This window comes from Muntiacus reevesi, chromosome 18 (assembly GCF_963930625.1).
Source record: "Muntiacus reevesi chromosome 18, mMunRee1.1, whole genome shotgun sequence".
NCBI lineage: Eukaryota > Metazoa > Chordata > Mammalia > Artiodactyla > Cervidae > Muntiacus > Muntiacus reevesi.
In genome coordinates, this window is record NC_089266.1 from 12,054,384 (window position 1) to 12,082,195 (window position 27,812).

At 59.5% G+C, this 27,812-nt stretch overlaps 1 protein-coding gene across 3 annotated transcripts; it reads left to right on the forward strand.

Annotated features, from left to right (window-relative positions):
- The first annotated feature begins 40 nt into the window (after positions 1–40).
- On the forward strand, positions 41–27,782 carry ASPSCR1 (ASPSCR1 tether for SLC2A4, UBX domain containing). 3 transcript variants are annotated; one of them, XM_065909389.1, is made up of 16 exons: positions 41–206; positions 1,087–1,142; positions 4,089–4,203; positions 5,501–5,601; positions 11,101–11,158; positions 12,155–12,228; positions 12,574–13,009; positions 21,707–21,846; positions 22,059–22,140; positions 22,504–22,570; positions 22,991–23,053; positions 23,567–23,619; positions 26,993–27,044; positions 27,274–27,343; positions 27,426–27,601; positions 27,686–27,782. In XM_065909389.1, exons 1-16 carry the CDS (start codon positions 105–107, stop codon positions 27,697–27,699), a joined length of 1,659 nt encoding a protein of 552 aa, XP_065765461.1. In that variant the 5' UTR covers positions 41–104; the 3' UTR covers positions 27,700–27,782. The 3 variants fall into 3 exon arrangements, with proteins under 3 accessions (XP_065765461.1, XP_065765463.1, XP_065765464.1); XM_065909391.1 differs by lacking the exon at positions 41–206 and adding an exon at positions 396–502; XM_065909392.1 differs by lacking the exon at positions 41–206 and adding an exon at positions 574–926.
- Positions 27,783–27,812: the final 30 nt, after the last annotated feature.

Sequence of the window (27,812 nt, forward strand, 5' to 3'; positions counted from 1 at the left end):
CCATCCCAGGCCCCGCCCCCGAAGCCGCGAGGCAGTGCGTCCGGCTGTTGCGGATAAAGTTGTTTGACGCCGGGCAGGCGGGCGGCGGGTCACGTGAGCGGAAGATGGCGGCCCCGGCAGGCGGCGGGGGCTCCGCGGTGTCGGTGCTGGCCCCGAACGGGCGGCGCCACACGGTGAAGGTGACGCCGAGCACCGTGCTGCTGCAGGTGCGGCCGCGGGCGGGCGGCGGGCGAGAGGAAGGCGGAGACGGCGGCGGCGGGACGTGGCACTGGCCGCTCCTGCGGTTGCTGCGAGGGCCGCGGGGGCGGGGGCGGGAGGGAACCTTGGGGCGGGGCCTGTTGCGGCCAATGAACGGCCTCAAGGCGCTGCGGGCCCGCCTTCTTCCGCGTCGGGCTCCGGGCGCTCGGGGATGGGGGCTGGCTAGCCTCCTTGAGGGGATGCCTGGGGTCGCGGCCCCCACTCCCCCATCTGAGCACGCGGCGCTCCGAGCCCAACTCCGAAGGTCCCGGCCCCATGTCTCCACTCTGGGGTCACCCTCCGGCTCGGTGCGCCGTGGCGGCGTGTGCTGAGTCACTTGCTGCCCTTAACCTGGCAGCTGGCCTGTGTCGAACCCGTTATGTTGGAAATGCTTGTTGGGCTCTGTTATGTAGGAGCCGGCGCGAAGACACGGTGGGGAAGGGGGCTGAGCCGATGAATGGCAACTCAGTGTGTGCAGAGCATGATGAAAGAGGGGCTTCCGTCGAGTGGGGAACCCAGGACCTCCTTGAGCTGGCTCTCTTTGGAGTCTGAACATTATTCTCTGGGGTGGAGGGGCGTCCCTGAGTGTGTAGGAAGATACCTGTGGTGGCCAGTTGTTGAGGGCCGGGTCCAGCAGGGCTGAGTTGACACAGCAGGCCCAGTGAGGAGAGAGTAAGCAGGATTTGCAGGTGAGGTGTGTGGAGCTGCTGAGTGGATGCTCCACCACTTGTATTACAGGCTCTGCAAGAGGTGGACTCTGTGCCCTCAGCTGCCTCAGTGGCACTTGCCTGCCCCCGCCTGGGGCGACCAGGCCTGACACAGTGGCTCACACCCTCATCTCACCCTTAGGTCTTGGAGGACACGTGCCGTCGGCAGGACTTCAACCCCAACGAGTACGACCTGAAGTGAGTTTGCCCTGGCCAGGCCACGGGCTCCAAATCCATAATCCACCCTTCACCCAGGGCCCTGCTGGGGCTTCAGCCCACATGGGTTTATTCGCTCATCCCCCGGAAGCCAGAAGCCCCTGATGACGGGGTTGGTGGGGCTGCGTCCCCTCCAGAGATCTGGGCGAGTCCGCTGTCTTACCTCTTTCAGCTTTGGGGGACTCCAGGTGTCCTGGGCTTGTGGTTGCCTCCCTCTCGCCTCTGCCTCCCTGATCCTTGTGTGTGTCTCTTATCAGGGCACTTGTCTCTGAATTTAGGGTCTAGCAGATAACCCAGGATGACCTCATCTTGAGATTTTAATTACATCTGCAAAGGTCCTGTCTGCAAATAAGGTTACATTCATGAGTTCTGGGGATTTGGCTATGGATATATCTTTTTAGGGGCCATCATTCCAACCATGGAATGGGCCTTAGGTTGTGTAAGTTCCTGGTGGGGCTCTGAGGGCAAGAAGAGGTGATCATGGAGAAATGGGAAGAAACCTGCAAAGTGCAGGTGGCTTCTGGTGGCCTCAGGCCCTGGAGCTGTGCACCAGTCTTTGTGTGCAGGCATTTTTCCAAAGAGAGGGCTTTCATCAGATTCTGGGATCTAGGGCAGTGAAAGAGTCAAAACCCCACACGAGTGGGTGTGGATTTCTGTCACATATGGGGAGCTTCCTACCTTAGCAGCATATCCTTCACAGTATGGCTGTCCTCCCATCAGGGATAGACAGGAGCCCGAGGTGTGGGATACTGCTCTGCTAGACCTGGCTTGCGCTGCCTCTCACATGGCGCTCTGTAGAGAAGGTCTAAGCACGCATGCCTTCGTGTCATCCCAGATCCCTGCCTCCTGCCCAGCCACGGAGAATCCCAGGGCCTGTACTGGGCCTTCCCCTGGCATCCTGTCACAGAGCTATGTACTCTTTCTTTGCTCTCCCTGAACCTGCCTGCGATTTCCATGTGGTGCCTGGTTGGATTCTTACAACATGTATTGATTTTTCTCTTGTTTTCTTTGTATCTACTGGCTGTGTAATTTGTTTATAAACTGCTGCTCCTGCCAAGGAAGGCAGCCTCTTGCCCACGTGCATGTGTGTACTTCATGAGGCCCCTTCCCCTCATCTCCAGGGCTCCGAATGCCTCCCTTCAGTCGAGTTTTCCTTAGCTCTGCTGTCCTGTCTTGCACTTAATGTTGAAGTTGTTGTGTGGCAATTTCTAAAGTGTTGAAGATTGGTATCAAAGTTTTTTCTTTCCTAGGTCTTCCAGACACCCTTTGCATGTTCAGAAAACTATTGTTTCCAAAGGCATCTTGATTTTCATGCTGCCGGGTGACCACTTTCTTGTGTGTTCAAATCTCATATTCTCTTGCCAGTGCTGTAGTTCCCCCTCTCCCCCTAAACTTTCATTAAAAATGGAGCTCATGGTTTGACTTCTGAGAGGCATAAATAAGTTCTCTTACTCATTCTTCTGGTGATTCATTCTGACCGCTGTCTGTGTCTTATAAAATCACGGCCACATGACAGTACTGTTTCCTGTTACGGGCAAGAGCTTTCCTCACTCCCAAGTGATCTGTAGAGTTAACAGTGGTGGTTCTCCTTTCCATAGCATTCGTGGGAGCAGAGAGGGTCAGGATGAGAGGGCCCAGGGTCATGCAGGCTCCAGGGCCACCTGACTGCCACACTCCTGCCCTCACCCAGGTGAGACAGTGTCTAGGCCTCCAAGTCCCAAGCCCCTTTCTATCCCTCCTCTTGTCAGGTGTGGGTATCTGACTCTCTTTCAGTCCCCAGACGAGATGAGATCTGAGCTGGATATCAGGAGCTGTACAGTGTGGTCCTAGCACTGCCTTTGGGTGGCCTGGGCTACCTGTAGGTACTTCACATCTGGGTTTCCTGTTTGTGAAGCAGGCTGATCACAACCTTGGCCATGCTTCCCAGGAGGGCTGGCTGCCAGTGGAGACCAGCAGGTGTCTTGGAGGTCGCTGGATTCTCTACCTGTCCTCTTGGCTGTGGGTATTTCCCTCCTGACTCACCAGTTCACTTTGCTCCCACCAGTTCCTTCCAGGAACCATCCTTCCTTGCATCCAGGAGCTCTGTGCATGAGAGTCAGAGGAGGCTGTGGGCCCACGCAGGCCTCTTCCTCTTCTGTTGGAGGCTCTAAGTTGCCAGGTCCCCAGCTCTAAAACATGCAGGACATGGACAGAGAGACGATGGGCTGCTCCAAGGTTGGAGGACCTGGCTTTGTGAGCCAGGAATGGTGGTCTCAGCCCTTTATCCCCATATTCCAGCTACTGTGAGGGCCTGGCTCTCCATGGGGACTTTAGGTCAGGTCATTCCATTTGTGATTCTCTAAAACCTTTGCCTCTGTCGCTGGTCTTTGGGGTTGTGGTCCTGCTTCCAAGGATGGCAGGAAGCAGGGGGGACGGGAGCAGGTCATTTTGGCCGTGGCCTGCAGTGCAGGGCAGTGGCTGCAGTGGCCGGAGTGCTCCGGGCAGTAGCAACAGGGCTTTGCTCTGTAGGAACTTTTCTGTGCAGAGCAAGGTGCATGCCCTTCAGTCGTGCCCACGTGTGCTTTCATCTTCTGAGTTTGTAGTTGGACTGATCACTGCTTCATGGTCTGAGGGAGCAGGCGCTTGCTTTGCCCCAGGGGTGACCTGTCTGTGTTCTCACTGTTCTTGCTCTAATTGTATCAGTGCTCACTCTCTTTCCTTCAGAAGACCTGCAGAGCTCACTCTCTTTCCTTCAGAAGACCCACTACTGGAGTCAGGGACCCACCGTGTCTTTGCAGGCTCTCAGGCCATCCCTCAGTTCTTGCAGCTTTGCCGCCAGGGATTGTGGAAGTACTGGCCAGACATGGGCGTCTGCTCGTACCCTGCTCCTGGCAGTGCTGGGCTGTGTTCGGGTCAGGGGGCATCTTGAGGCTTTGATCTGTTTTGCAGGTTTCAGAGGAATGTGCTTGACCTCTCTCTCCAGTGGCGATTCGCCAACCTGCCCAACAATGCCAAGCTGGAGATGGTGCCCATCTCCCGGAGCCGCGAGGGGCCTGAGAACATGGTAGGTGGCTCTCGGGGCGGCAGTGCACCTCCCAGCTCTTCTGTTCAGACCACTTGAGCCAAACAGATGGGGTGGGGAGCGTGGGCTGTGCACACGAGGCACTCGTCCCCATCCTCGGTTGAGACTGGCTTCTCTCAGTCAGGCGACAGCCACTTTTCTATTCCAAAAACTGATGATTGGAAATGAGACTTTTCATTCTTTGTGCTGAATGTGTTTTGGGGTGGGGGCGGTTAATTGTGCTGTGTCCATGTTGGCATGCTGGCAGCATTCACCATAGAATATCGCCAAGAATCTTAGAGTCGGCAGGACTCTCTGTGCGGCATCCAGTACAGCCTCAGTTCTGGGATGAGGACACACAGGGTGAGCCGCAGGCTTCCTCTGACCGGGCGCAGCCAGAGCACAGCCTGAGTCTTCCGACCGCAGCTCCCTGCTTTCTACCAAATCTGCAACTTTTGCTTCCTAGGGATTTAGCAGATGGTAGTAGGATTACTACAGAGACAAGAATCATGGTGATAGCTGCCCTCTTGTGCCCAGGGCAGGTCCTTTACGAACGAAAGTGCAAATACTCCCAACACTGCAGGGAAGCAGTTTTCATCCTGGTTGAGAGATGAGGCTAGGCGTAGCCTCAGGGGTGTTAGTTCTCTGTCTAGAGCCCACTGAGCCTGATAGACCTCTTTTTCCATTACAATTGTGGTTCTCAGCCTTTGATGTGGACGGAACCCTGACTTTCCCAGGGGGTTCCTTGGGCGTGGCTGGAGACCCCCTCACGCTTTCCCACAGAGTGGTTTCTCCTTTGTCTTTTACTGGGATTTAATGTAAATAATGGCAACCCACTCCAGTACTCTTGCCTGGAGAATCCCTTGGACAGAGGAGCCTGGTGGGGTACAGTCCATGGGGTCACAGATTGGACCCAACTGAGCGATTGACACGTACAATGTAGATAAACGTGCCCTGGAGGAGCCCCTTGGCCAGAAGGGCAAGAGTAGCAGTGACCTAGAGAGTCACAGTACTGTGGCAATGGGCTGAGCAAGGTCCTCACCTGGGGACTTTGCGCTTTAGTGTGTCTGTCACTTGACAGAGGGACCAGAGAATTTATCCCCCTTGTGGGTTATAGACTTGTGTCCCTATTTTGGGAGATAATTGTTAAAAGCATCTCATAAAATGGTATGCTCACTTATTTTAAAAAAATTCAGCAAACACAGTGCCCTCCGCCTGTGCCCTGAGGACCAGACCTAGGCGGGGTCCAGCCAGGGCAGTGCTCCTCTTCCTGATCTGGCTCCGACGTCTCACCCCTTAGGTGCGCATCGCTCTGCAGTTAGACGATGGCTCTAGGTTGCAAGACACTTTCTGCTCAGGCCAGTCGCTCTGGGAGCTTCTCTGCCACTTTGCCCAGATCAGGTAAGTGCTGATGAGCAGGTTCTGGGCCGTGCCGTCCTCTGCCGTGGGGATGTTGCCGTGGTCACTGGGGTTGATCCAGAGCCACAAGCATGAGCTGTGCTTCGGCCTCCACCAGCCGCTGCTGGTACCGCCTTCAGTCTATACCAGTAGCTCATCTCTCTTTACTGGGTGTTGTGGTGTGATGGCCAGGCCTCGCCCTCCTGGAAGAGCTTGTGGGGGACCCAAGAGACCCCCTCCGGTGTGGTGAGCATTGAATAGGGAAGTAGGGTGCTGGGCTTCTCAGCTGACAAATGCTGCAGCTATAAAACTCCCTTGTGGTGAGAATGGGCTGTGTTTAGAGAAAACACTATAATGACAGTTGCCATGGGTCAGTTTCTATCTAACTTTGTTTAAACTTTGTTTCTGAAAGTGTCAAAATGGTAGTCTTTTAAGTTCTGATTTTTCTTTGTGGGGTGGAAGTCTTTGTCCACTTTTAAAGGTCTCCAGCCACAGAATGGAAGGGACCGTGGAAGGATACAGTGGTTGTTGTGTGGCCTTGGGCAAGTTGTTTGCCCTCTCGGGGCCTCCCAGGGGTGATAATGATGATGAGATGAGTTGATGTTTCTCAAAGTGCCAAGAACTAGGTTTGTCTCTGTGGAAGAGGGGACTCTGGGTGGAGTCCTCATGTGACAGGGTGGGGAGGGTGACAAGGGGACATGGGGGGGCCATGGCAGGCACTGGAGGAGGAGGTGAGGTCCTAGATTCCCGCAGACTCCACACTGCTGATGCCGGAGGTGGTTCCCTGGGTAGGGTGGGGCTCTGCCCGCACTGTCCCGAGAATGGGGATAGGTGAGCGTGAGAATTCTGGAGGCTCCTAGTGTTGGGGGCATGGGTGGCTCCTCAGATCACCACCTGGTTACTGACAGCCAGTTGCACTGTGGCCAGAGCCCCAGTGTAATTGGGAGCTCACAGCCAAGGTGCCCAGACATTTGAGCGAGCTTGACATGAGAGTTCAGTGCAAACAGGAAGGGACAGCAGCTGTCAGGACAGGCAAGAGCATTTGTTCCTTTTCTCGGAGGATGGAGAGGCTGTTGGAACTGGGTCGCTGGATGCCATCAAAAAGGAGGGCTCAGAAACAAGAACTCTCGGAAGCAGATCAGCAAGCTGCAGTAGAAGGTGCTGGGGTCAGCCACAGCTGTGGATCAGATGGCAAGATCCCCGGCACACGTGCTAGTGTGCTGCGTGTGACTGGGGGCCTGCCGTTCTGCTGAGGCCCCTGAGGGTTAGCTGGTCTGGCTGATCTGTGGCCTGCCGGAGCACATTCTTCTCATGGTAGCAGACGCCTGAGGGCACATGGGGCCACGGAGGTGTGGGAGCAGACCTTGGACCTGGGGTGCAGAATCCCTGCCCTGCCTCCACCTGGGAGGAGCCACAGAGCCAAGCCGCCAGGCACGAGCGCAGAGGCCAGAGGATGGGGAGTCCGGACAGGCCAGCCTGCCAGCTCCTGCTGCCTCAACTCTAGAAAGAAAACAGAAACCCAGGAGGAAGCTGGTGGGAAGTGGTCCTGGAACCAAAGGGCGTGCGTTTCCGAGTGACAGGCTGGCTGTGCCTGGGCCAGTAGGGCCCCATCTGGTGGCATCGCTGTGACTCGTCAGGAGCTGGGGATGCGGGGATGGTTCCGCACCCTCAGGGGGCTGGCAGGCTCGGGCTCCTCTTGGTAGCACCAGGATGGTGGCCTCACAGTGCCTTCAGAACACTGTAGGAAATGCATTTGTTCTAGAATTCTCTGTTTTGCTAGATGGTTCAGGGGATGAGGATGAAACAGGGCCATTTTTAGACACACAGGGTCGCCCATGTACTACATGCCCTCTCTGAGCAAACTGCTGACTGCCCCGCCCTGAGGATCTACTCTGGAGGCAGAATTGCTGGACCTGTAGGTGGGACTTGCCAAGGCTTCGTCTCCAAAAGTGCAGATCTGGGCCTTTGCTTGGAAGCTGGCATTCACTAACTGAAGCAGGGTTCAGATGTGGGAGGGTGGGTGGTGGCTTCGGCCCCAAAGCCATGGCCAAATGCCCAGTGAACTGGTGAGGTCACGCTGGGGCCACAAGAGGGCCCTGCTGACGGAGTCGGGGGCGGCCGCCTGACAGGTCCAATGCGGTGAGGGAGCTCCAGCTGGCTCATAGCAACTCGCTCACTGGCTGGGGGGTGGGCGGCTCTGGGAATTCTGAGTCTCTGTGTGCCCAGGAGTGGGACAAGCAGGAAGTTGGTTTTTCTCACTTGACGCTTTCACGAAGTGGTAAGCGTCCCTGAGCGACTGGCGCCGTGCGGGTGTGAACTTGGCATCCTGGGCCCACTGTGGGTCGGGTGGTGGGTCCTCTGCTTGGGGATCACAGTGGACAGTGGCCCGGCCCTGACGCCAGCATCTGGAGCAACAGACTGTCCACTGGATGTGCCATGTGGGCCACACGTGCGGGACAAGGAGGTAATTCAGAATTTTCTGGTAGCCACATCAAAGAAAAGTAAAAACAGGGGCAATTAATTTTAGGAATATAATTAACTTGACTCAGTATATCCAAAATATTATCCTCTGAACATGTAATCAACAGGAAAAAGGAGATATTTTACATTCTTCATTGGTAGGAGGTCTTTGAAATTCAGCGTGTCTCACACTTGAAGCTGGCCTCCCTCTGGGCCGGCTGCCCTGTGAGTGCTAGCACCCGTGTGAACTGGGAGCCACGAGGACGGTACTGGCTCCATGTGGGCTGGCCCGTCCTTTTCTCTGCTTCCCAGGCGTCTGCTGCAGGGAGGCTCCAGGCGTGCCGTGCAGGCTCGATTCTCCCCTTAAGCCCATTGCCCCTCGGCACCGGGCCTGATTTCATGGCTGAGCCTGCTGGTCCATCTCAGCCATGTTCACCCTGTGGATAGTAAGAGCAGGGACTCAGGGGTCCTTGGGAAAGACAGGCCATCTGCCTGTTCTCTTGGGGTTGTGCTGCCCCCACAGCACTGCGGGCTGCAGGGAAGGGCTGCCTGTGAGGTTAGGGACCAGCCGTGGTCACGCAGAGCCCAGACCCAGGGCCTTGTGGGCGGTTAGCATGAGGCATAGATGCTAGGCTATTCATTCAGTGGTCTCAGGCGGGCCTCCCTCCCCACTCCCAGCCTTGTTTGGAAAGGCCAGAGGCCACTTTGCTCTCAAAACTTCCCGTTCTGTCTGCTCAGGGGAAGGAATCCCTGTGATTTGGCCAGTCCTCATCCTTCTTGGTCCATCTGGCACTAACCTCATCTCTTTACGGGCTAGGTTGCTGAGTGTGGTGGGTGTGAGTCACCTGGCCCCTCAGGACGTAGCCTCGCCCACCCTTGGGCCTTCTAGTGGCCTCAGGGGCCCCTCTGAGCCTGCTGGCACGGCTCTGTTAGTTTGGGTTGGTTTCTGTCAGTTTTGGTTATTCTTGCATGGGAGTGTTGTGGTGCCAGCCTTGTGTCAGAGGCAGCTGAGTTTGTACCAGCCCCACTTGGTCAGGCCCAAACAGGTGACAGAAACAGAAGGGGCTCCAGATAAACTGCCTTGCCCCCCGTTTTGGGAGCCCTGCCGGGAGCCCACGTCTGTAGAGTAGCACTCTCTGTGGTGGGTGAAGGACAGCAGGGCCTTGGCCTTGCTTGGCCGACCCCCTGGCCCTTGGCCCAGCCCCCGGAGCAGGTATGCTGGCCTCGGATGAACCAAGATCCTGGGGAGCTGGGGAGCACCACCCCATTGGGCCAGTGGCCCTGCCTGGGCTGGGGGAGCTGAGGGCAGTTCCAGGGGCACAGGGGTCCCCGGGAGGGCCCTGTTAAAGTTCCTTCTGAGAATGAGGATCTTCAGCAAGGCCTGTGGCAGGGAGTGGCAGCTTCGACTCACCAATGAACTGGAACCTCCTGGTCCGCTGTCCTTGGCTGGACACGAGAACGCTGCTAATTGGCCAGGAAAGTCTGGAAGCGATCGTGGCTGCCACTCCCCTCAGCGTGTTTATGGGCCTCCTCTCAGATCCCACACGCGGGAACCTGATCCCTCTGGAGGAGCCGACATCAAAGTCGGGCTGCTGTTTGATGTCCAGAGGCCTCTGAGGACAGCAGGCAGGCAGGCAGACCTTCCCGGGTGCTGCCATGCTCTCGTCCCTGTTTGTGATTGCGGTTCCTGGACTGCCCTCAGGTGCCGTGGGCGAGGATTTTGGAGGGAGGATGCGTGACCAGAGCCTCCAGGAGCAGAGAGGGCTCTGCTGGTCTTGAGATGGGCAGTCAGCCAGTTTTCTGAGCCCAGGCAGCTGCCGTCTCTGTTGCCATTGAAAGGAGCAGGACCCCCGTGTCTCCCCCTCCTTCTTCCTCTCTGGGCCTGGGATCTTGTTTGCTGGAGTAGCTTCCCTCGCTCGTCTTCTGTTTTGGCGTCAGGATGAAGAACGTGTGGGCCTGGCAAGGGCTAACTCTCTGGCACTTTGGGGTCTTGTGTTTTCCTGAGGCCTGGCCCTGTAAAATGTGAAAGCAAACGAGAGATGGGAGAAAACATGCTGAACCCATCCAGAGGACATGGGTCCTCTGTCATGGGTCTGGGGTGGGCCCAGGCAGTGTTCCAGTGTCCATACATTTACCAGCTCAGCACCTGTGTAATCCCATCCCAGCCACTTCTGTGTTTGAGCCCTGGGGCCCGGCTGGGCTGAGCTGCATGGGCTGCGCTGCATGACCTAAGGAGGCTTCAGGTCTCCTGCCTTTCCTGCACATCACCCTTCCTTGGAGGAGAGGGACAGGCCTGGGGCACTGCTGCGGGGTCTGGGATGGGCCTTTATTTGGGGCTGGTTCTACGGTTATGTGTCAGGAGATGCAGAGATGAAGAAATGAACTTGAGTTGGTTGTCACAGGCCTGCCACCAGCAATTTAGCCATCCAGAGCCAGGACTTGGCCACCGTGTGCTTATAACCTCGATGGCCATCGAGGTACAGGCTGGTGCAAGTGGTGTGGACTGTCCTGACTGTGTGCCCGATTGTGCACCTACATGCCCTCCACCCTCCAGCGTGCCCAGCTACGCTTCCCTAGGGACCTTCCCTTCCATCTCGGGGTCTGCTTTAGAGGGGAGGGGCACAGGTGGCCGGGCCTGTTGCCCACTTCCCTGTTAGTCCCAGGGTTGCCCCACTCTCTCCTTGGAGTTCGTGTGATCCGTGCCAAGTGATCCTGGTGTTTCTCGTGGCAGCAACGCGCTCAGGGGACAGGTTCAGATAAAAACTCGGATCACGGTCCCCCAGGACTTGTCATCACCGACCGCAGGGACAGTTGCCAGAGCCGTGAGGCACATCCGGGAGGTGCTGCCCGCCCCCTGTTCCGTGTCCTCTCTGCTCTGAGCCCAGAGGCCAGGGGCGGGTGGGAGACTCCGCCAGGCTGATGGCCAGCCGTGGGGCGGCCAGGGTGGGCGGGTCCCCATGGCGCTGGCCAGGGTGCCGTCCTGAGGGCAGCAGTGTCCCCGGGCAGTGGCCGCCTTTGATGCTTTCTTCACTCTCCTCACAGGGAGTGTCTGGAGCGGCCGTGTGAGGCCAGCCCGGTCTGCGTGTACATGAGGGATGAGGTAGGTGAGCTGCGGACCCGCCCACCTGGCCCGCACCCCGCCGCCCACTCCTAGCTGCCACACAGGCCCAGCCCCACTTTCCAATCTGGAAAATTCACTCCTTCAGACCTGCTTTCAAAGCAGCGACGGGCAGACTTGGGCCCTGAAAGCATGATGTGTTTCATGGAAAAAAGGCAGGACGCCGGCTCCGCTGGAACCGACCGCGGGCCGCCCGGGCTGCTCCCAAACCTCCCTCAGAGCCCTGTTTGTTTTCTCAGCTTCTCTCAAAGCCCAAGAGTCACAAAAGTGGTTTCATTTTAATAAATATTTGCTTTGCTCCATGTTTTGATCTTTTTCAAAACCGAGTGTGGCGTGGTGCGGGCTTGGCCTGGCACCGAGGCCCTGCCTGTCCCCGCCCGCCCGCCCGTGACGGGGGACCCTCCTGGCGCTCGGCGCCCTGGCTCACAGGGGCTTTTGTTTCAAGCCTGGCCAAGTGCCCTTCCTGGTCTGGGGTGGCCACTGTCCCCGAGGGGCCCCTGGTAGGGGTGGGCCACACCCACCTGTTTATCCCATCTTGAGGTTCCTGACCCAGGGCTCAGCTGGGTGAGGGTTCCGGGCTGTGAGTGGGAGGGGCCTGAGGGAGACATCTTCCCCGGAAGGAGAGAGACCGCTGGGTCTTGGGTACCTGGGCCTGGATTGAGGCCATGATGGTCAGTCCCGGCCCTCAGGGTGCTCATCAGCTGGCCAGATGTGGCTAACCCAGGCCCGCGCCCTGCCCACCCAGACCTCGGATGGGGTGGGGTTGGGGAGACAGACATGAATGAGCAGACAAATGCTCAGGTGTAGGTTGGGGTGCAGGGGCTGGACCCAGGCCTTTTGGGTGCTGGGGTCGGCAGGGCGACCCCACAGTGCTGGTGACATAGTGCCCAGGCTGGGGGAGGCAGCATGCGACGGGCTCAGCGGGTGGGGAGCTTCATCAGCACGGGGTCAGCAGGATGTCCCGTACCCCCCCCACAGGTGACCGGCAGAGCCGCCTTGCAGAGCACAACGCTGCAGTCGCTGGGCCTTACTGGGGGCAGTGCGATCATCAGGTGGGGCATGTCTTTGAGTCTGGTTTAGAAAACGGGGTCTCACAGGAAAGGCAACAGGAAACATGGGGAAGCCCAGACCCTCGCCGGTGTCTTCTCCCGCCCACAGCCTGGGGGGCTGGGCACCCTAGGGTGCAGCGTCAGGTGGGGGATCTGCCCTTGGCAGGGTTGGCATGGTGATCCTGTGCACATTCTTTCCCCTGGGAGGTGAGGTGGGTCGGGAAGGGCTGTGGGGTGCTTTCAGTTCACTGGGTTCAGTTTGGTAGTCATCAGGGCCAGGGGGTGGCACCGTGAGACCCAGGGCTCCACGTGTGGAGTTTCACTTGCTTTCTGGGCCTCTCCACTCAGGTTTTCCATGAAGCGATGTGACTCTGCTAGCAAGCAGGAGCCTGGGGCCTCCTGGAGCAAAAGCCCAGGAAGCCCGACCCCCTCCATGTCGGCTGACCAGGCAGCCAGCAGCCCTCTGCTCCCGCTGAATTCAGCAGGGCTCAGCCAGGGCGATGTGAGCCGTCAGGATGAGGCAGTGAGCCCGGGTGCCAGCCGCGTGGATGGCCTAGGCCCGAAACCAGTGGATGCTCAGGCGAAGCAGATCTTGAAGGAGCCCCCACAGGCCCCTTTTGTTCCTTTCTCTGGTGGGGGACAGCGACTGGGGGGCCCCTCCGGGTCTGCAAGGCCTCTGATGTCATCTTCAGCCAAACTGCCAAAGTCCTTCTCCAGCCCTGCAGGCCCCTCCAAGCCGAAGAAGTCGAGGCCTGGCCAAGAGCCTCAGCCAGAGCCGGAGCCGGTAAGGGGTGAGCTGGGCTGGGCACTGGGGTCTTTTTTTCTGACAGCACCTGACCTCGTGGCTGGTCAGCCTAGGGTACAGCAGGGTCACTTGCATACGTTTTCATCTTCTCAGGGAAGTGATGTTTTGGCATTGTTTTGCTTGAAATTAACTTTCTAGGCACTATTTTAGATGTACTGTTGATGGGTTTTGACAAACCTGTGTGTCCCTGTGGCCACGTCACAGTTGACAGAGCCATCCTTCCTAGAGCTGGTACCTCGCCTTCTGCTGGGCTGGTGGGTTTGACCGGCGTTGGTGTGAAGGTGGTTTGGCCTTGATTGTGCCATGCCACCCTTACTCCTGAGCCAGGCATTCCCCAGCTCACCCATTGTGTCCAATCGATGGCCAGAAGAGGGTGAGTTTGCTCACTCTTCACAAACGTTGCGGCCTTGTGATTGGGCCCTGGGCATCTCTGCTGGACACTTCTGGGAAGTTCCTGGTGGCCGCCTGAGCCGCGACTGGGAGGAGGGTGCATGGCCTTCTCTGAGCTCGGATGGAAGAGCCCAGGCTCTGATCAACCCTGTTGAGGTATTGGGTTGGCCCAAAAGCACATTCAGGTTTTTCTATTAAGATATTATGGAAAAACCAGAACAAACTTTTTGGCCAACCCAGTACAGCTTACTGCATAGACACCTGCCATCAGGGCAGTGTGGGGCTTTTGTAGATGTTGAGTCTGTCTGTGGGCACCTTTGAGCTGTCGTGAGTCTCACACCCTCCTCTGCAGTGAGGCCCGCTCCCACCTCTTGCTCTGACCACACACAGACATGCACAGTGGCCGGGACCCTGCATCTTGGGTCATGCTAAGCAAGGGGACCCCTAGGTGGCCAACACCTCTGCAGAAGACAGGCATGTGGCCAGCGTCTGCCTCCCCGCCGTCTGATGGTGCCAGCTCCCAAGGCCATCTCTGGTCTTCTGTAGGTCAGGCCAGCCCTGCCCTAGTCAGTTGCAGCCTTGGCGGAGCTCCTAAGAGGGAGGACAGGCATGAGTTCTGTTGGGTCAGGTGCTTGAGCTGGGTGCCGATGCAGGACTTTCCCCTCAGGGTGCCTCTGGGACTTTGTCCAGTAGGGCTTTCATGAGTCGTGGGGCAAAGCTCCCATGGGCTTGTGTCCCTCTGTGTGACTGTTCCCTCGGCAGTGCTCACAGACCCTGTTTTCAGGAGTGGCAGGTTGTAGATTTCTCAGTGTCTTGGGTTCCTGGGCACCAAAGAATATCTTGCCCTGGGACTGTCCTGGGCACCCTGCCTCCTGGGCTTGGCCTCTAAGGAGGCTCTGTGCGATCATCCAGAGTCCAGCTTAGGCCTCTGGCTTGTGGCTGGAGAGAGTCTTTCCTAATGGAGACCTTACGGTGGCGCCAGCCTGGGTTGGCAGCCTGGGTGGCAGGTTCTCACCTCTGAAGCCCTTGAGGCTGCACAGGTGCATGTGGGCATTGTCTGAGACAGTGCTGCTCCTTTGGAGTGGGGCCTTCAGGTTCTCCACCTTCTTCTCCCCTTCCTTCCAGCCAGAGTGACTCCATGTGTCCACACTCAGGGTCCACTTGAGGTTTTATGTGATGAGAAAGATGCCGCTGCCAAAAGAAACTGCTCTTTACAAATCACCTTTCCAGGTGATGGAGAGCCACTGCAGGATTCCCTGCGTGGACTGAGAGCTTCTGGAGTGAGGGTGGTGAGGCTCCACCTGGGCGGTAGGATGCTCACCTGCTTTAGTGGTTCCAGCAGTTTCTCAGCGTCAGTTGGAATCTGCAAATAACATCAGTTTTTATCTTTTTCCTTGATGTTCTTCTCTCATTTTTTTGCTTGTTGTATATCAGTGACTGGGTTTCTGGTGTCTGTTGAATAGCAAATTTAGTGAGCATCCTTGTCTTGACCTTGATCTTACAGGGAGTGATCTTAGTTTATCTGGGAAGGATGCTGAGAGCTGTGAAAAGTTCATCAAATCAAGTGGTTCTATTTCTAATTCTCTGAGAATTTTTCTTTATTGTAAGTGTGGTTGTTTTATGAACTGCTTTTCCCACATTGAGGTAACTCCACGCCTTATGTCTCCTTCAGTTCATTTGCATGATGTGGTTTTGGGTAGAGTTCTCCCATCAAGCTATCCTTGGATTCCAGGGGTCAGTTGAGTTTCAGTGATGTGTTTAGCTACTCTGTTAGTTGCAGTTGCTGGAGCCTGCCTGCACCCTGTCTCTTCTAGAGCCCCCTCCTCACTCTTGCTCCAGGTCACACACTGGAGTATGGTGGAAAAGTAGGGGCATCTGTGCCTGTGTGTTGGGGGGAGGTGGGCAGCTCAGCCGTGAAACAGAGCCTGAGTCCTTGCAGAGGAACAGGCATCAGAGACCTCCTCCTGCTCCCCAGATCACCCTTGGTGTGTTCTTGCTGAAATGGACGGTAGGGAGGGAGGTGTTGGGGTGGGGTGGGAACTGAGCCAGTCCCAAGCCTCATGAATGTCCATGCTAGGGAGTTAGTGGTGGCACCCTGGCCTTTCGGAACCCCCACTGGCTTCTACACTGATGTTAGGGCTGCATTAGATAGTAGTGTGAAGCCCCCAGTCTCATCACCTGGGCCCAGAATCAGTGGTTGAATGGAGAGCCTTGTGGTTGGGGTGAACCGGGACCCGGGGCCTGACTCCCTTCAGGCCTGCCCTTTGGGGGAGGGGTCCCTGAGTTTGGGGGCCAGAAAGCTAGAACTGGGGCTGGCTGTCTCCTCCTCTCAACCTAAAGCCTGTGGCTCTCTGCATCTCTCGGGAACCCGCTGACACCCATGGCTGTGTGGGGAGTGGCCTGGGCTGGCCCTGGCCTGGTAGTGGTTGCTGTCAGGCGCAGGTTCCCAGTGCTGACCCCAGGGGCCCCAGGAAGGAGGGGTCCCGGGGAGGGTCCGCCTGGCCGCCAGCAGTGCATGTCTTTGATCTGGGAGCCCCAGCAGCTGGTTGATTGTGGTGCGTCCCCCGCCCGCCCGCCTGCCTCGCGCCTCCTGTCACACTGACAGCCGCGCACCCGGAGGCCCGGCTGGCCACATGGTGTCTGCTTTGTGTCCCCTCGAGTCCTGGGGGAGGGGAGGAGGGAACAAAACAGAACTTTTGGGGGAACTTCAAAGGTACATTTTAGTAATCAAGAAGAGTTTCCAAGTTTCCCATTAATGTTTTGCCTGTGTGTGGTTTTGGATTTGAATGAAGAGTCAGAAGAGACAGGATGAAATACAGGCAGGTCCTCGGCTGAGGCCCAGGATGGTTTACAGACCCGGGCGGCTCCTGCCTTTGATGTCAGAACATTAATTATTAGAAGGTAGTTTTACTGGCCGTCAGAACCGGGTGCGGGGAGAGGTTGGGGCTGCCCGGCGGCCCCTGGCCTGTCCTTTGAAGTCCTTCCGCTGGCCCTGGAGGCTGCCCCGCAGCTCTTTGTGCCGCTGGGCCGTGCTCCCAGCAGGCGTCCCCCCACGCAGCTGGCACAGGGGTTCGTGATCAAAAGCCCCAACCCCCTAGCAGGGCTGGCTGACCGCGGTCTCCCCTGCCTCCCCCCCCCCCCGGGGGGTGGTTTTTTCCCCTGGAGACGTGGCCCCGATGACTTGCTCCGCACCTTGCACCCACACCTTGGGGCAGGCATCAGCTTCACCTCCGGCTGTCCCTGGTTACTGGGAGGCTTAGAACACACAGGGCTGGGGTAGACTGGGAGCAGTGCCCCTTGCTGCCCTGCTGCCCTCCTTCTCTTGGTCTGGGGTGTCTGTCCATGACAGCCCCCCAAGAGCACAGCTCACTCTCCCCTGTGTGTGAACCCAGGGTGGGGTATGAGCTGTCCCTGACCTGCTGGTGACTGGATACCCGCGGGCGCCAGCCTTAGGCTTAATTGGGATGTCCTCTGAGGGTTTTCGGCAGATGGGTCAGCCGCTTTGAAGGCCCCGGCTGAGTCTCGAGGCGGTTTCTGAAGCCTGGTGACCGGCGGGTGCCCTGCAGCTGTCTCTGTGCTGTGTTGGCCGTGACTGGCCTCAGGGGAGAGGCAGACGCCCAACTTGCAGAGCCATGATGGAGAACAGGCAGGCAGGTCACCCCGGCCACCTGAGCATCTTTTGGTACCCAGAGCTGCCCACAGGACCAGGAGGCCTGGTTGGCGGGCTCCCGTCCTGATTGGGCCCCGGGGCCTCTCTGTGTGGGATTGCTCCTGGCCCAGATCCGCTGTGCCTCCCCCCCTGGGCTTGCTGGTCTGGAACACACATCTTCCCCTGCGGATGAGGAGAGCCACCCCACGCCCTGTGTCTGCTTATTTCAGTCCTTTGGGGGTCTGTGCACTGTGTGCACGGAGAGATGCTGGCTTCAAACTGCCCGTGTTGCTGTTGCAGCCCAGCGTTTCTCTTTTAAAGATCTGCTCTGGTTTTTCCTGCTCAGAAGATGGGCAGAGTCAGGTGTGGACCTCAGCCCCAGGCTGGGGCAGGCCTGGCTTCTGCCTGTGTCATGACCGGCCCAGCGGGTGAGGGGCTCAGATTCAGTGTGGCCTCGCTGGTCAGGCCTGGCCTCACTTTGGCACGGCACATGCTCCGGAGGGCGGCCGGCTCTGAGAGTGACGGAGGCTTGGCCCACATCCCTCCTGCGTAGTGATTCATTTCAGCTCCAAGCCTCAAGGGGAAACGCTTCACATTCCCTGTTACCAAAAACCATTGTCAGAGGACAGTCTGGGCAAGAGGGAGGCGGGAGGGCGGGAGGGACACAAGAGCCCTCACAGGGAAGCTGGAAAATCTGGGGTTGAGGTCACCTCCAAATAGTTTTTGCATTTTTTCTCCCTGTGTCATCATGTCCTGGAAAATTACTGTCAAGAAAATGAAACCTCAGTGGGCAGTGAGGCTGCTTCTGACACGAAGGGACCCTAGTGTGCCCAAGTGGGTCCTCAGCCATTCGAGTGGCAGCCACTGGAGCATGTCCACCAGCTGTCAGGGGAAGCCGTGGGCCCAGATCTTGGCCCGGTGCCCTGTCCCCTCCATGTTCAGCCCCTGGCTGTGCCTGTGACCTTGCTGATCTAGAGTGGTGCTGACGGTGGGCAGTGCCCTCACCTTCCTCCCCTCGGGTCTCCCTCGAAGGGTCTGTCCCACTGTGGCAGCGGCTCTTTCTAAAGGCGCTGGTGGCCATCCACAGCTGGTGGCTGGTTCCCAAGTCCCCATGACCGAGTGGCCCAGGTGTCAGTCCAACATCTCTCCAACCTCAGGCCGTCGCTCGGGGCCTCCTCTGAACGTCACCCACAGAGGGTGTTCCTATCTCCCCACCTCCAGAGGGTCTCGTTCCTCCCCTGGTGCCATCTGTTCCCCTTGCTAGTTTCATCCAGTTTGCAGACCCCCTGACTCATCCGCTGTTTCCATCCACCTTCCTCCTCTCAGGTTTTCTGAGTGTTGTCTTGTCTGTAATAACTTCGGTGGAAGCTGGGACAAGGGAATCTTTGCCAGGGTCATGTGTTTGCAGGAAATGAGGGACCCCCATGGGGTGTTTCACCAGCAGGGTTGGGTCCATTAAGGCCCTACCCTCGGAGCCTGCAGACAGCCGCTGTGCCTCCCCTCAGGATGGTGCCTGTTTGCTCATCTGTCATGGGCAGTCGTATAGACCCCCCACCTCGCAACTCCTTGGACTCAGGCCCCAGGCCCTGGCTGCTACCTCATCAGTCTACTCATCTCGCTGACAGATGCCCACAGCGTTGAGGCCATCAGGAGAGAGACCAGCTCCTCTGGCATTCCAGGGGTTAAGGGGGTGGGGGAGTCAGAGCCAGTCTGTGCCCTGAATACTGACAGCTTTCAGGAACTGGACTCTGAGCTGATGATGGAAAACTTGCAGTTTTGCCAGGATGACCCAGGCCTGGTGACATTGGGTTCTTAGTGGAGGCGCATCCTCTGAGCAGCTCCCGCAGGCTCTTGAAGAGTTGACCTGGAGTTCTGGGCTGTGAAGACAAGCTGCCAGGTGTGCTGAGAAGGTTCCAGGCCTGCCTCTCCACAGGGGGTGTTTAATTTGGGAGCCCCATCCCAGAACTGGAAGCTCTGGCCCTCGACCAGCACACAGGAACCCAGTCTCCGTGGTAAGGGCACCAAGGCCCTCTGACAGCGGCCGTTGGGTGCCTTTCTTTTTCCTTACCTAATGGTGTCTCATCCTAGATCTCTAGTCTCTATCCAAAAACATCTCCATAAATCCATCTAGGATGGGAGCTGTGTGCATAACAACTGCGCATGACCAAGGAATGGTGAGTGAAGGAACAGCAAATGAGGGCCAGATTGCCAGCAGAGCATCTGAAGTGAGCGGGGTCAAGACTTGACCTCTCCCCGGTGCCATGTCTACCGCACTTCCTCCCACGTGGAGCTGTCAGGCCCTCTTCTCCTTTCCTGGTCTCTCTCCTCTTTGCAGTGGAAATAGCTCCACTGGGCAGGCTGTGCGGAGGTGTTTGAGGCCCCCTGGCTTCTCCCTTGGTCATTTGGTAGGACAGGGTGATGTGTCCTACCAACCAGCCATGGAAATCCACTCTTCTCGTGGGACAGGGCCCTCCTGGGGCCAGGTCAGGGCGGCCGCTCTGGGACTTGGGTGGTCTGGGCTCTGATGGGTGGCATCAGACCCCTGGCTACTCTGCCCAGGAGCAGGGAGTTTCCCCAAGGCGCAGATGATGCAGGCGAGTCAGAGAGAGTCATCTCGAGGTGACTCTCTCCCGGCCCTCTGGCTCCCATGTGGGACCCTGGCTCCAGGCTGCTGTTGGACAGACAGACGGGCTTCTGGAGCAAAGCTGAGGCTTGCGTGGGAGGAGTGGCATGAACTGAGGGTAGATCCAACACTGAGAGAGACTTGTGTCAGTTTACTGTCTGACTAAAGGTCAGTGGCCCCTGAGCAGCATGAAGCTAAAGGCTGATGTCGCCTGCGTCTTGTTCTGGAAGTTGTGGGAGGGCTGTGGAAAGTGCTGGTGGCCTGCGGTCCTCCAGGTCATCCCTGGGCTGTGCACTGGAAGTACCCAGGACAAGGAGGCCAGAATGGCCCCACGCTTTCAGGGTCGGGCTTCACCAACTTGTCCCCCGGAGAACAGGGGCACTTCTGAATGGTCAGGCTCAGCTCCAGGCCACAGGCCACAAGTCACCCCATGGCTGGATTCTCAGGGCGACTCACCCGTGTACCCACACGGGGCCCTCTGAGGGTGGGGCTGGGGCAGGGTGGCCCCAGAGCCTGCTCGTTGGCACCTGGGCTCTGTGCTCGAGTGCCCAGGGGCCTGGCACTCGTGGACGCTGCGGTGCCCTGCTCAGGCACATCCATGTCTGCCCTCCCCCTCCCCCAGGAGCCCAGGCGAGTGCTCGGCCCTTTTGGAATGCAGGCGCCGTGGCTGTGGGGGGCAGCCTGGCGCCTGGCATCTTGTTATAAAAAGCTTGGCGTGGACTGCCTGTGGGCTGCAGGAGGGCTGTGGCTTTGAGGGGGCAACCCCCAGGGGCCACAGTCAGCCACCTACCGACCCCACTGCCCGGGCCTCAGCCAGTCTTTCCTAGCTATCCTGCCACCAGTGCCCTGAGATCAGAGGGGCTTCCTGGCAAGAGCCCACCGCCCTTTGCTACAAGGCGTGACGCAGCTGTGTGCTCAGGAATGGCAGAGACCTGCCAGCCTGGGCAGTCAGGGCCTCGGGGGTGGCTGGGGGAGCAACCGTGGGCCACCTGGCAGGTGCACTGGCCAGCCCCAGGACGGTGAGTCTGACCTTTAGAGCCGGCGGGGCTGGGGTGCGGCCAGGGTGCAGGAAGGGACACTGAGAGAAGCCTGCCGAGCCCGGCGCTGGGTGTTGGAGGCAGAGTGTGGATTCCTGTGCAAGGCTGGGGCATGGAGGAGAGGGCAGGCAGGAGCAGGAGGCGAGAGGCCTCACCCCAGACGTTTGTGGACAGTCCATGCAAGGGAGGGCAGGACCTGGCGTGGGCCCCGCGGGACACCTCCGCCAGGCTGGGCTCCGTAGGCAGCCTCAGCACCGCGAAGGTGTCTTCCCCCGTCGTCAGCTGGGCTACACTCGCTGCAATTACCCACCCGGAGGCACTGCAAACAGCGAGCCCTGCCTTGTAATTTCTGTGGCTGCTGGCTGCCAATTAGGAAAGAGCCTGTCCCTTCCTGTGTCCCCACGGTGGGCAGAGGGCGGGGCTGACTGCTGTCCCAGGAAGGGAGGTGGGGTCTGTGTAGCCACGGGCCAGCGGCTGGCAGGTTTTTGCCAAGCCTCTGATTTAGGGGCTGTTGCTTGTCCTGCCCCTCCTGTGGAATCTCTGACGTGGCCCTGACCAGCGTACTGCTCCCCAGTTTTGTTCCCCACCTCGGGAGACCGTGATAGCAGGTGGCTTCCTGGGGCTCATGGGGAGCCCCCATAAAGACAGGACGCGAACAGAGATGCTGCCATTCATTCACTGTCCAGGTCCCCCCAGTAGTTAGGGTGCCCTCTGGCCTGGCTGCGCTGAGACCCTGGGGCCCTGTTGGTGAGGGTCTCAGCATCTGTATTGCTGAGCGGGCGAGCCTCGGGGGAGGGTCCCTGGTCCTGGACAGGCTTGGGTGCCCCATGCCCCACCCTGGAGTCCTGGCCACGGGCTGACAGGTGGGGCCGGCAGCACATGGCTCAGCTGGGGTCTGCGTGGCTACCCCAGCCCCTCAGGGTGGGAGCCCGGGCCTCTCTTGGGACCTGCGTCAGCTGAGCTCTCTGCCTGCCCAGCCGGTGGACCGAGACCCTGTGGTGTGCCACCCTGACCTGGAGGTGCTGCTCCAGGCCTGGCCTGCGGAGCTGCCTGACGAGTTCTTCGAGGTGACGGTGGACGACGTCAGAAGACGCTTGGCCCAACTCAAGAGTGAGCGGTGGGTGTGCCCTGGCCCCTTCTGAGACATCCATGTGCTCAGCAGCACCTCAGAGGGTGCGGGGGCCCAGGCAGGGGGCGCTTAGTCCTGTCTGGCCCTGTGTGGGGGGCATCTCACGGAGCCTGAGGGAGAAGCCCAGAGTCCAGCCGGTGTGGGCCTCCGCTCTGGCTGGGGAGACCTGGGACCTTCACCACTGCCAACCCCCTCCCCAGGAAGCGCCTAGAAGAAGCGCCTTTGGTGACCAAAGCCTTCAGGGAGGCTCAGATGAAGGAGAAGCTGCAGCGCTACCCTAAGGTACCCAGGATGGGGGGGTGCGGTCTCCACACGGCTCTGTGCTGGGGCCTCCTGCGTTTCCCGCGGCCCAGAGGTCACTGGTCATGGTCTCCTGTAGTTCAGCTCAGGCCTGCAGGGCTGCGGTTTGTTAATGAGCCAGTCAGCCCCGTTTTAAGATGAAGAATGTCACTGTGTTTTCACAAGTGCATGTGGGTACTTGTCTGGTCCTTGCTTCCAGCCCATGGCCAGGAGTTTCAGGGGGCAGCCAAGGTGAGGGGCTGCTGGCCCAGTGTAGGGGAGGCCTGGCCATTGTGGGCCCAGGGGTGCGGCTGCCTGGGTTGGGCTCCAGCTGTCCTGCTGACAAACGGGCTTGTCCTGGCCTAGGTGGTCTTGAGGGTCCTGTTTCCTGACCGCTACATCCTGCAAGGCTTCTTCCGCCCCAGCGAGACCGGTGAGCAGCCCCGTCTGGGAGGCCAGGAGGGCGGGAGGCCCCACGAGCCCCTCCAGGCTCCTTCCGTCTGGGCTCTGGGGCAGGCAGTGGGCACAGGGCTGGGGACCAGCTCTCGTCAGAGGCCTGGCAGAGCAGCTGAGCAGTGCCTCTGGGGCTGGGTGCCCTCCATGCACCCACTGTTCTGGGCTCTGGTGGGACAGAGGGGCACCCAGAGAAGGTGGGCTCCCCTATACCCAGTACTGGGGCCTCTGGCCTGGGACTGCAGCTCACCTGAAGAAAGCCAGCCATGACACCAGTTCTGAGGGGGGTCCTCGGTGACCTGGGGGGTGGTCTGCACAGAGGTTGGACCAGGCTCGTCCCACTGCAGAGGGCGTGTGGCCCTGGAGTGGGGTGCCTGCTTACCCACCCTTTCTCCTGCAGTGGGGGATTTGCGGGACTTTGTGAGGCGCCACCTGGGCAACCCCGAGCTGCCGTTCTACCTGTGTGAGTGCTTCCTCAGGACGTCCCGTCAGCCACCCCGGCCCCTCCCAGTTGGGGCTTGAAGCAGCTCTTCCCACAGAAGCAGCAGCACTGGGTTGGCGGGTCTTGCGCTGGGGTCTGAGCATGAGGTGGGGGAGTTGGGGAGGGAGGGTGACCCTGCTCAGTACCTCTGTGCCCTCTGCTGCCCGCCTGCCCTGGGGGATGTGGGGGCTGGGGGTGGGGGTGTCAGGAAGAGCTGCTGGCCGCCTTTGGAGAACATCTGGGGGTTGAGGGGTCAGGTGTTCCCCTGTGGGTGAGTCTGCCCCTGGCCCTCTCCCCAGCTTCTGGCTGGGTTTTTGCAATAGCAGAGAGAGAGAGAGGGAGATGTGAGCTGAGGGGGCTGCTTCAGAAATCCTCCGGCTCACTCTCAAGCTGTTCTGGGAGCAGGGGTGTAGGGGCAAGCATGGGCCAAAGGTGGGGGTGGTGATGGGGGGAGGGGCAGGGCACTTCCTGGTGCAGACAACCACTTCTCCGCAGTCATCGCTCCTCCGAAAACCATCCTGGACGACCACACGCTGACCCTCTTTCAGGTACTGTCTGGGGCTGGCCTGGGAGGGACAGTTGCCAGGGAGGGTGGGTGAGGCCACAGTCAGAAGTACGATAAGGCCTTGTAGAGGGGTGAACTTGTATCAGAGCGCCTCTGAAGGCAGTTTAGGGGCTTTTCAGTCTCTCGTGCCTCCTGCTTCAGTGGGGATGGGCCTGCCCAGCTGGCTGATGCTGGCTTGAGCCAGGACTGCCCCTGGATCTGGGTGAGAAGGGGCTGGCACGTGGGGCTGCTCGGGGAGCCCCCGAAGGACCAAGGGTCAGAGGCCTCAGTTCAGGTGGCCAGCCGCCCAGGAGGCCCCTGGGATGCCAGCTGCCGGGCAAGTTTGGCTGCAGACTGGAGGGGCTGCTGCCAGGCCTGCTGCCCTGCCCCTGCCTGTCCCCTGGATCCCATGGCCTCCGCTGGGAATGCCACGGCGGGCCCTCCCTGGGCACTGGGGGCCCCCAGAGCTCCCAGGGTGAGGAGTGTTGATCCGGTGCCCTGCTGGGCTGCAGTCCAGAGCCAGAAGGAATGTCCTGTCCCTTCACCCCAGGAGAGCAGCCCGGGGCCTCCCCAGCCCTCTGGCCTAATGGTTTCCTCTTAAAGTCTCTTCAGATATTTTAATTAGTAACAGAGGCTGGCCTTTGTTAAATGGCCAGCAGGCCCTGCAGAGGTCTGAGTTGGGGCAGGGGGATCTGCTTGCTGCCTGGGGCTGCCACCATCTTGGGGGGATGGGGCCAGACCAGCAGAGAGGCTAGAAGCCCACCAAGGAAAGGAGTCGAGGTTGGTGGGAGCAGGGTGCTTCCCCGCATCCCCACTCCCCCTTCTCAGCCCCTTTCTGCAGCCCCCTGGGAGCCCCAGAGGCACCGGGCCTCCCTCTATCCCCACCCGCCCTGTCTCCCTCCCTCCCCACTCTCCATCTTTGGCCAGCCTGTTGATAAACATTGAATTTGGAAGATGCTTTGGGATGGAGAGAGGCCAGCGTCCAGGCACCCCCCTCCAATTAGGAACCCTGGGGTGCTGCCTGTCCCGCCCACGCGGCCTGATTCCTGGTGACACTCTGCCCCCTGCTACTAGCAGCCGTCTCCTTTCATCCGTCAGCTCGCCCTGGAGCCGTGGGGCCTCCGCTTGGGGTGGCGTCCCTGCCCGCCTGCGATCAGAGAGCTGGCAGGGCTCGGGGAAGGAAGCCTTCCTCCCTCCCGCGGGTGAGCGGGCGCGGAAGCTGCCGGCTTTCATGTCCCTGGCAGGGCCGCGTGCTGGCTGCTGGCTGCCGGCTGCCCTGGAGGCTGCCCGGGGGCCAGTCCTGCACCCCAGGAAGTGACAGCTCAGGGTGGGTGTGGGGGCTGGAAGCCTAACTGCCTGTTTTGGCCACGGGGCCAGGAGAGTGACTGTTGGGCGAGATGGGTGAGGTTGAGGATTGGTGGTTGCCAAGGATGCCATCCTTGAACACAGAGGTCCCCAACAGCCCACGTCATACCTACTTCCTGGGCCCGAGCCCCTTCATGCTGGTACAGCCCCAAGTCTCAGGGACCTCCCTTCGCTCCTGTCTCAGCCCCCCTGCACTGCCTTACCCAGAGCCCCAACATCAAGCCCCACCCCTTGGTGATGCCCTTATAGGGCCCTGAAGACCACCACGATCTGTGAACTGTCAGCCTGAGCAGAGGGGTGCACCTCCCTCCTGGAGTCATAGTGGTCTTCTGTGCTTTCTACTCACCAGTTTTTCCAGTGGGGTCGTCCCCTGGGACACAAGCTGGCAGGTAGAGGACTTCCAGCAGGTGCAGAGGGGAGGCAGGGAGGCCAGGTTCCAGAAGAGCTGCCTCGAGGGGCCCAGGGGGGTCCTTCAAGGCTTTAAGCTCTGCAGCCCCTAGACGGCCCCACAGGGATAATCCTACCAGTGCCTAGGGGGTTGGCCAGCTCAGGGTCTGGCCTCACTGGGCCACCTGAGAAAGGTTAAGGCACTCTCCTACCTGTTTCCAGCCCCTCCAGATTCCGGTGCCTCCCGGGCCAGGGGGCAGCCCCCGAACACCCTCCAGGCCATTCCCCTGCAGCAGGCTGTGATCCCAGGCCTCAGAGTGGGGTTTCAGAGCATTCGTGGCCCTTCTCTGTCCCTCTGCTTTGCCTGCAATCCCAGCGTTCCTGGTTTTTGAAGCTTCTTTCTGTTAATACTCCCCACCCAATTCCAAGAGCTCAGAGCTGAGAGGATACACTCAGCTGGCAGCTGCTGCCTTTCTGCCGAGGGCTGAGGACACAGGGCTGTGGGTGGTGGCCTCGCTGCTCCTCAGGCCAGCTCCGGGGGTTGCAGCCACAGTCGCCCTCGGATGCAGAGGCGGGAGTGGAGGCAGGTGATGATGCTGGGGGGCTCTGGGATCCTATCCTACAACCCTGATTTCTGTACCATAGTCTGGCCTCCTGCCTGGGAGGCCTCCAGGAATGTTTCATGGGCCACATGATGCGTCTTATGCAGGTGGAGCCAGTCCTTGGGCAGAAATCTTGTGCCACCACCCCCACAGACAGGACGCCAGGAAGAATGTGGGGACCCCCCTACCCTGCAGGAGGGGCTTCACGCTGGCTAGCACTGACTCTTCCTCATAAGGTGACCCAGTGCTGAGTCAGGGAACCCTTATGTGGGCTTTCAGGTCAAGGCAATAGGCCTGGGGGCACCTCTGAACCCAGGCTCCCAAAGCAACTTGGCTCCAAGAGGCCCCCCGCTCACTTCCCTATGTCTGGGTACCACTGGCGAGCCCTGCACATGGCACTCCCATCACCCACCCAGCTGCTCCCAGGGGAACTGGGCTCACCTGTCAGCCCTTGCAGAGTCCCCCCTCCATTCTTTGGGCAGCAGAGGTCGGGGGAGCCTGGGGCACAGCGGGTTATGGCCTCTGTTGGCGGCCACCTCACACCCCATGCCCCCATCCCCATCCATGCACTTCTGTGTTCATCTGCATCTCTGATCCCTTAATGTCCTGTAGTCTCTGCTGAGGGTGGGGCGGCCACAACCTTCAGAATATTAAGCGTTGACCCTGGGACCTGGGCAGGAAGGGGAGGTAGTTAAAAATGCCAGAGCACGCACACCACAAGAGCTTCCTGTTCAGCTGGTGCTTGAGGCTGGGCCCTGGAAGGACCCTGTTGTTTGATGCCCTGGCCTGGCTCGCACTGGGGTTGGTGCCAGAGGAGGAACAGGTGAAGCTGGGCAGTGGGCGGCTTGATGGGGGGGGGGGGGCCTGGTGGGGCTGTAGCCTCCTCAGTGGAACCCTGGGCCTAACAGATGTGGTGCCCATGAGGCCAGCACAGAAGCAGGCTGCAGCCCTCCCTGCTCCTCTGCCGTCCTGTGCCCCACGGGGCCCACTTGTTCCCTGAACTCCCCTCCGCCCTCCCTGCAGGCGAACCTCTTCCCTGCTGCCCTTGTGCACTTTGGACCTGAGGAGCCGACAGGTGGGTAGCGTCCCCCTCTGCCCACCAGCTCTGGCCAGCCCTGGGCCCCACATTCCAGCTCCTGAGATGCCCCAGAGCAGAGGACTTTAGGTCTGGGAGGGAGACCTGTGGGATACCCCCTTACCCTACTACTCCCCAGCGCTGGGCCACACTCCCTCCCAGAGCAAAGCAGCAGTAGGCAGTGGGGTCCCCTTGTCTGTGGCCTGAGGGTACACTGGGCCTCCTGCAGGCATCTACCTGGAGCCCAGGCTGCTGGAACACACCGTCTCCCCATCTGCAGCTGACGTGCTTGCGGCCAGGTGAGTGTTCGCAGAGGGTGGCGGAGCGCAATGGCACAGCGCCCGCCACCCGGCACCTCGGCCTTTGTGCCTCTGTTTCCAGGTGCATGTCCAGGGCTGCAGGAACCCCACCCCCACCGCCAGCCCCTGACCCTGCACCCCTTGAGTTGGAGCCAGCTGCTGAGGAAGGGGCAGTGGGGCCCCCTGAGCCCAGCCGGGGGACAGCCCAGCCTGTGAGGAGGGATCTGGGCAAAGTGCCCAAGTGGTTGAAGCTGCCAGGTACCCTGGGGGCGTGGCTGGGCGGGGAGGGGCTGTGGGCAGGAGCCCAGGGCCCCGAGGTCACCCCGTGTGTTTGCCTTGCAGCCGGGAAGAGGTGAGAGCTGCCGGAGGTGCCCACTCTGCCAGCCACAGGACCCCTGCCCTCCTTGAGCGGAAATAAAGACGCGAGCCTCTCCTGAGACCCTCCTGTCATCTTTTCCAGGGGAGGGTC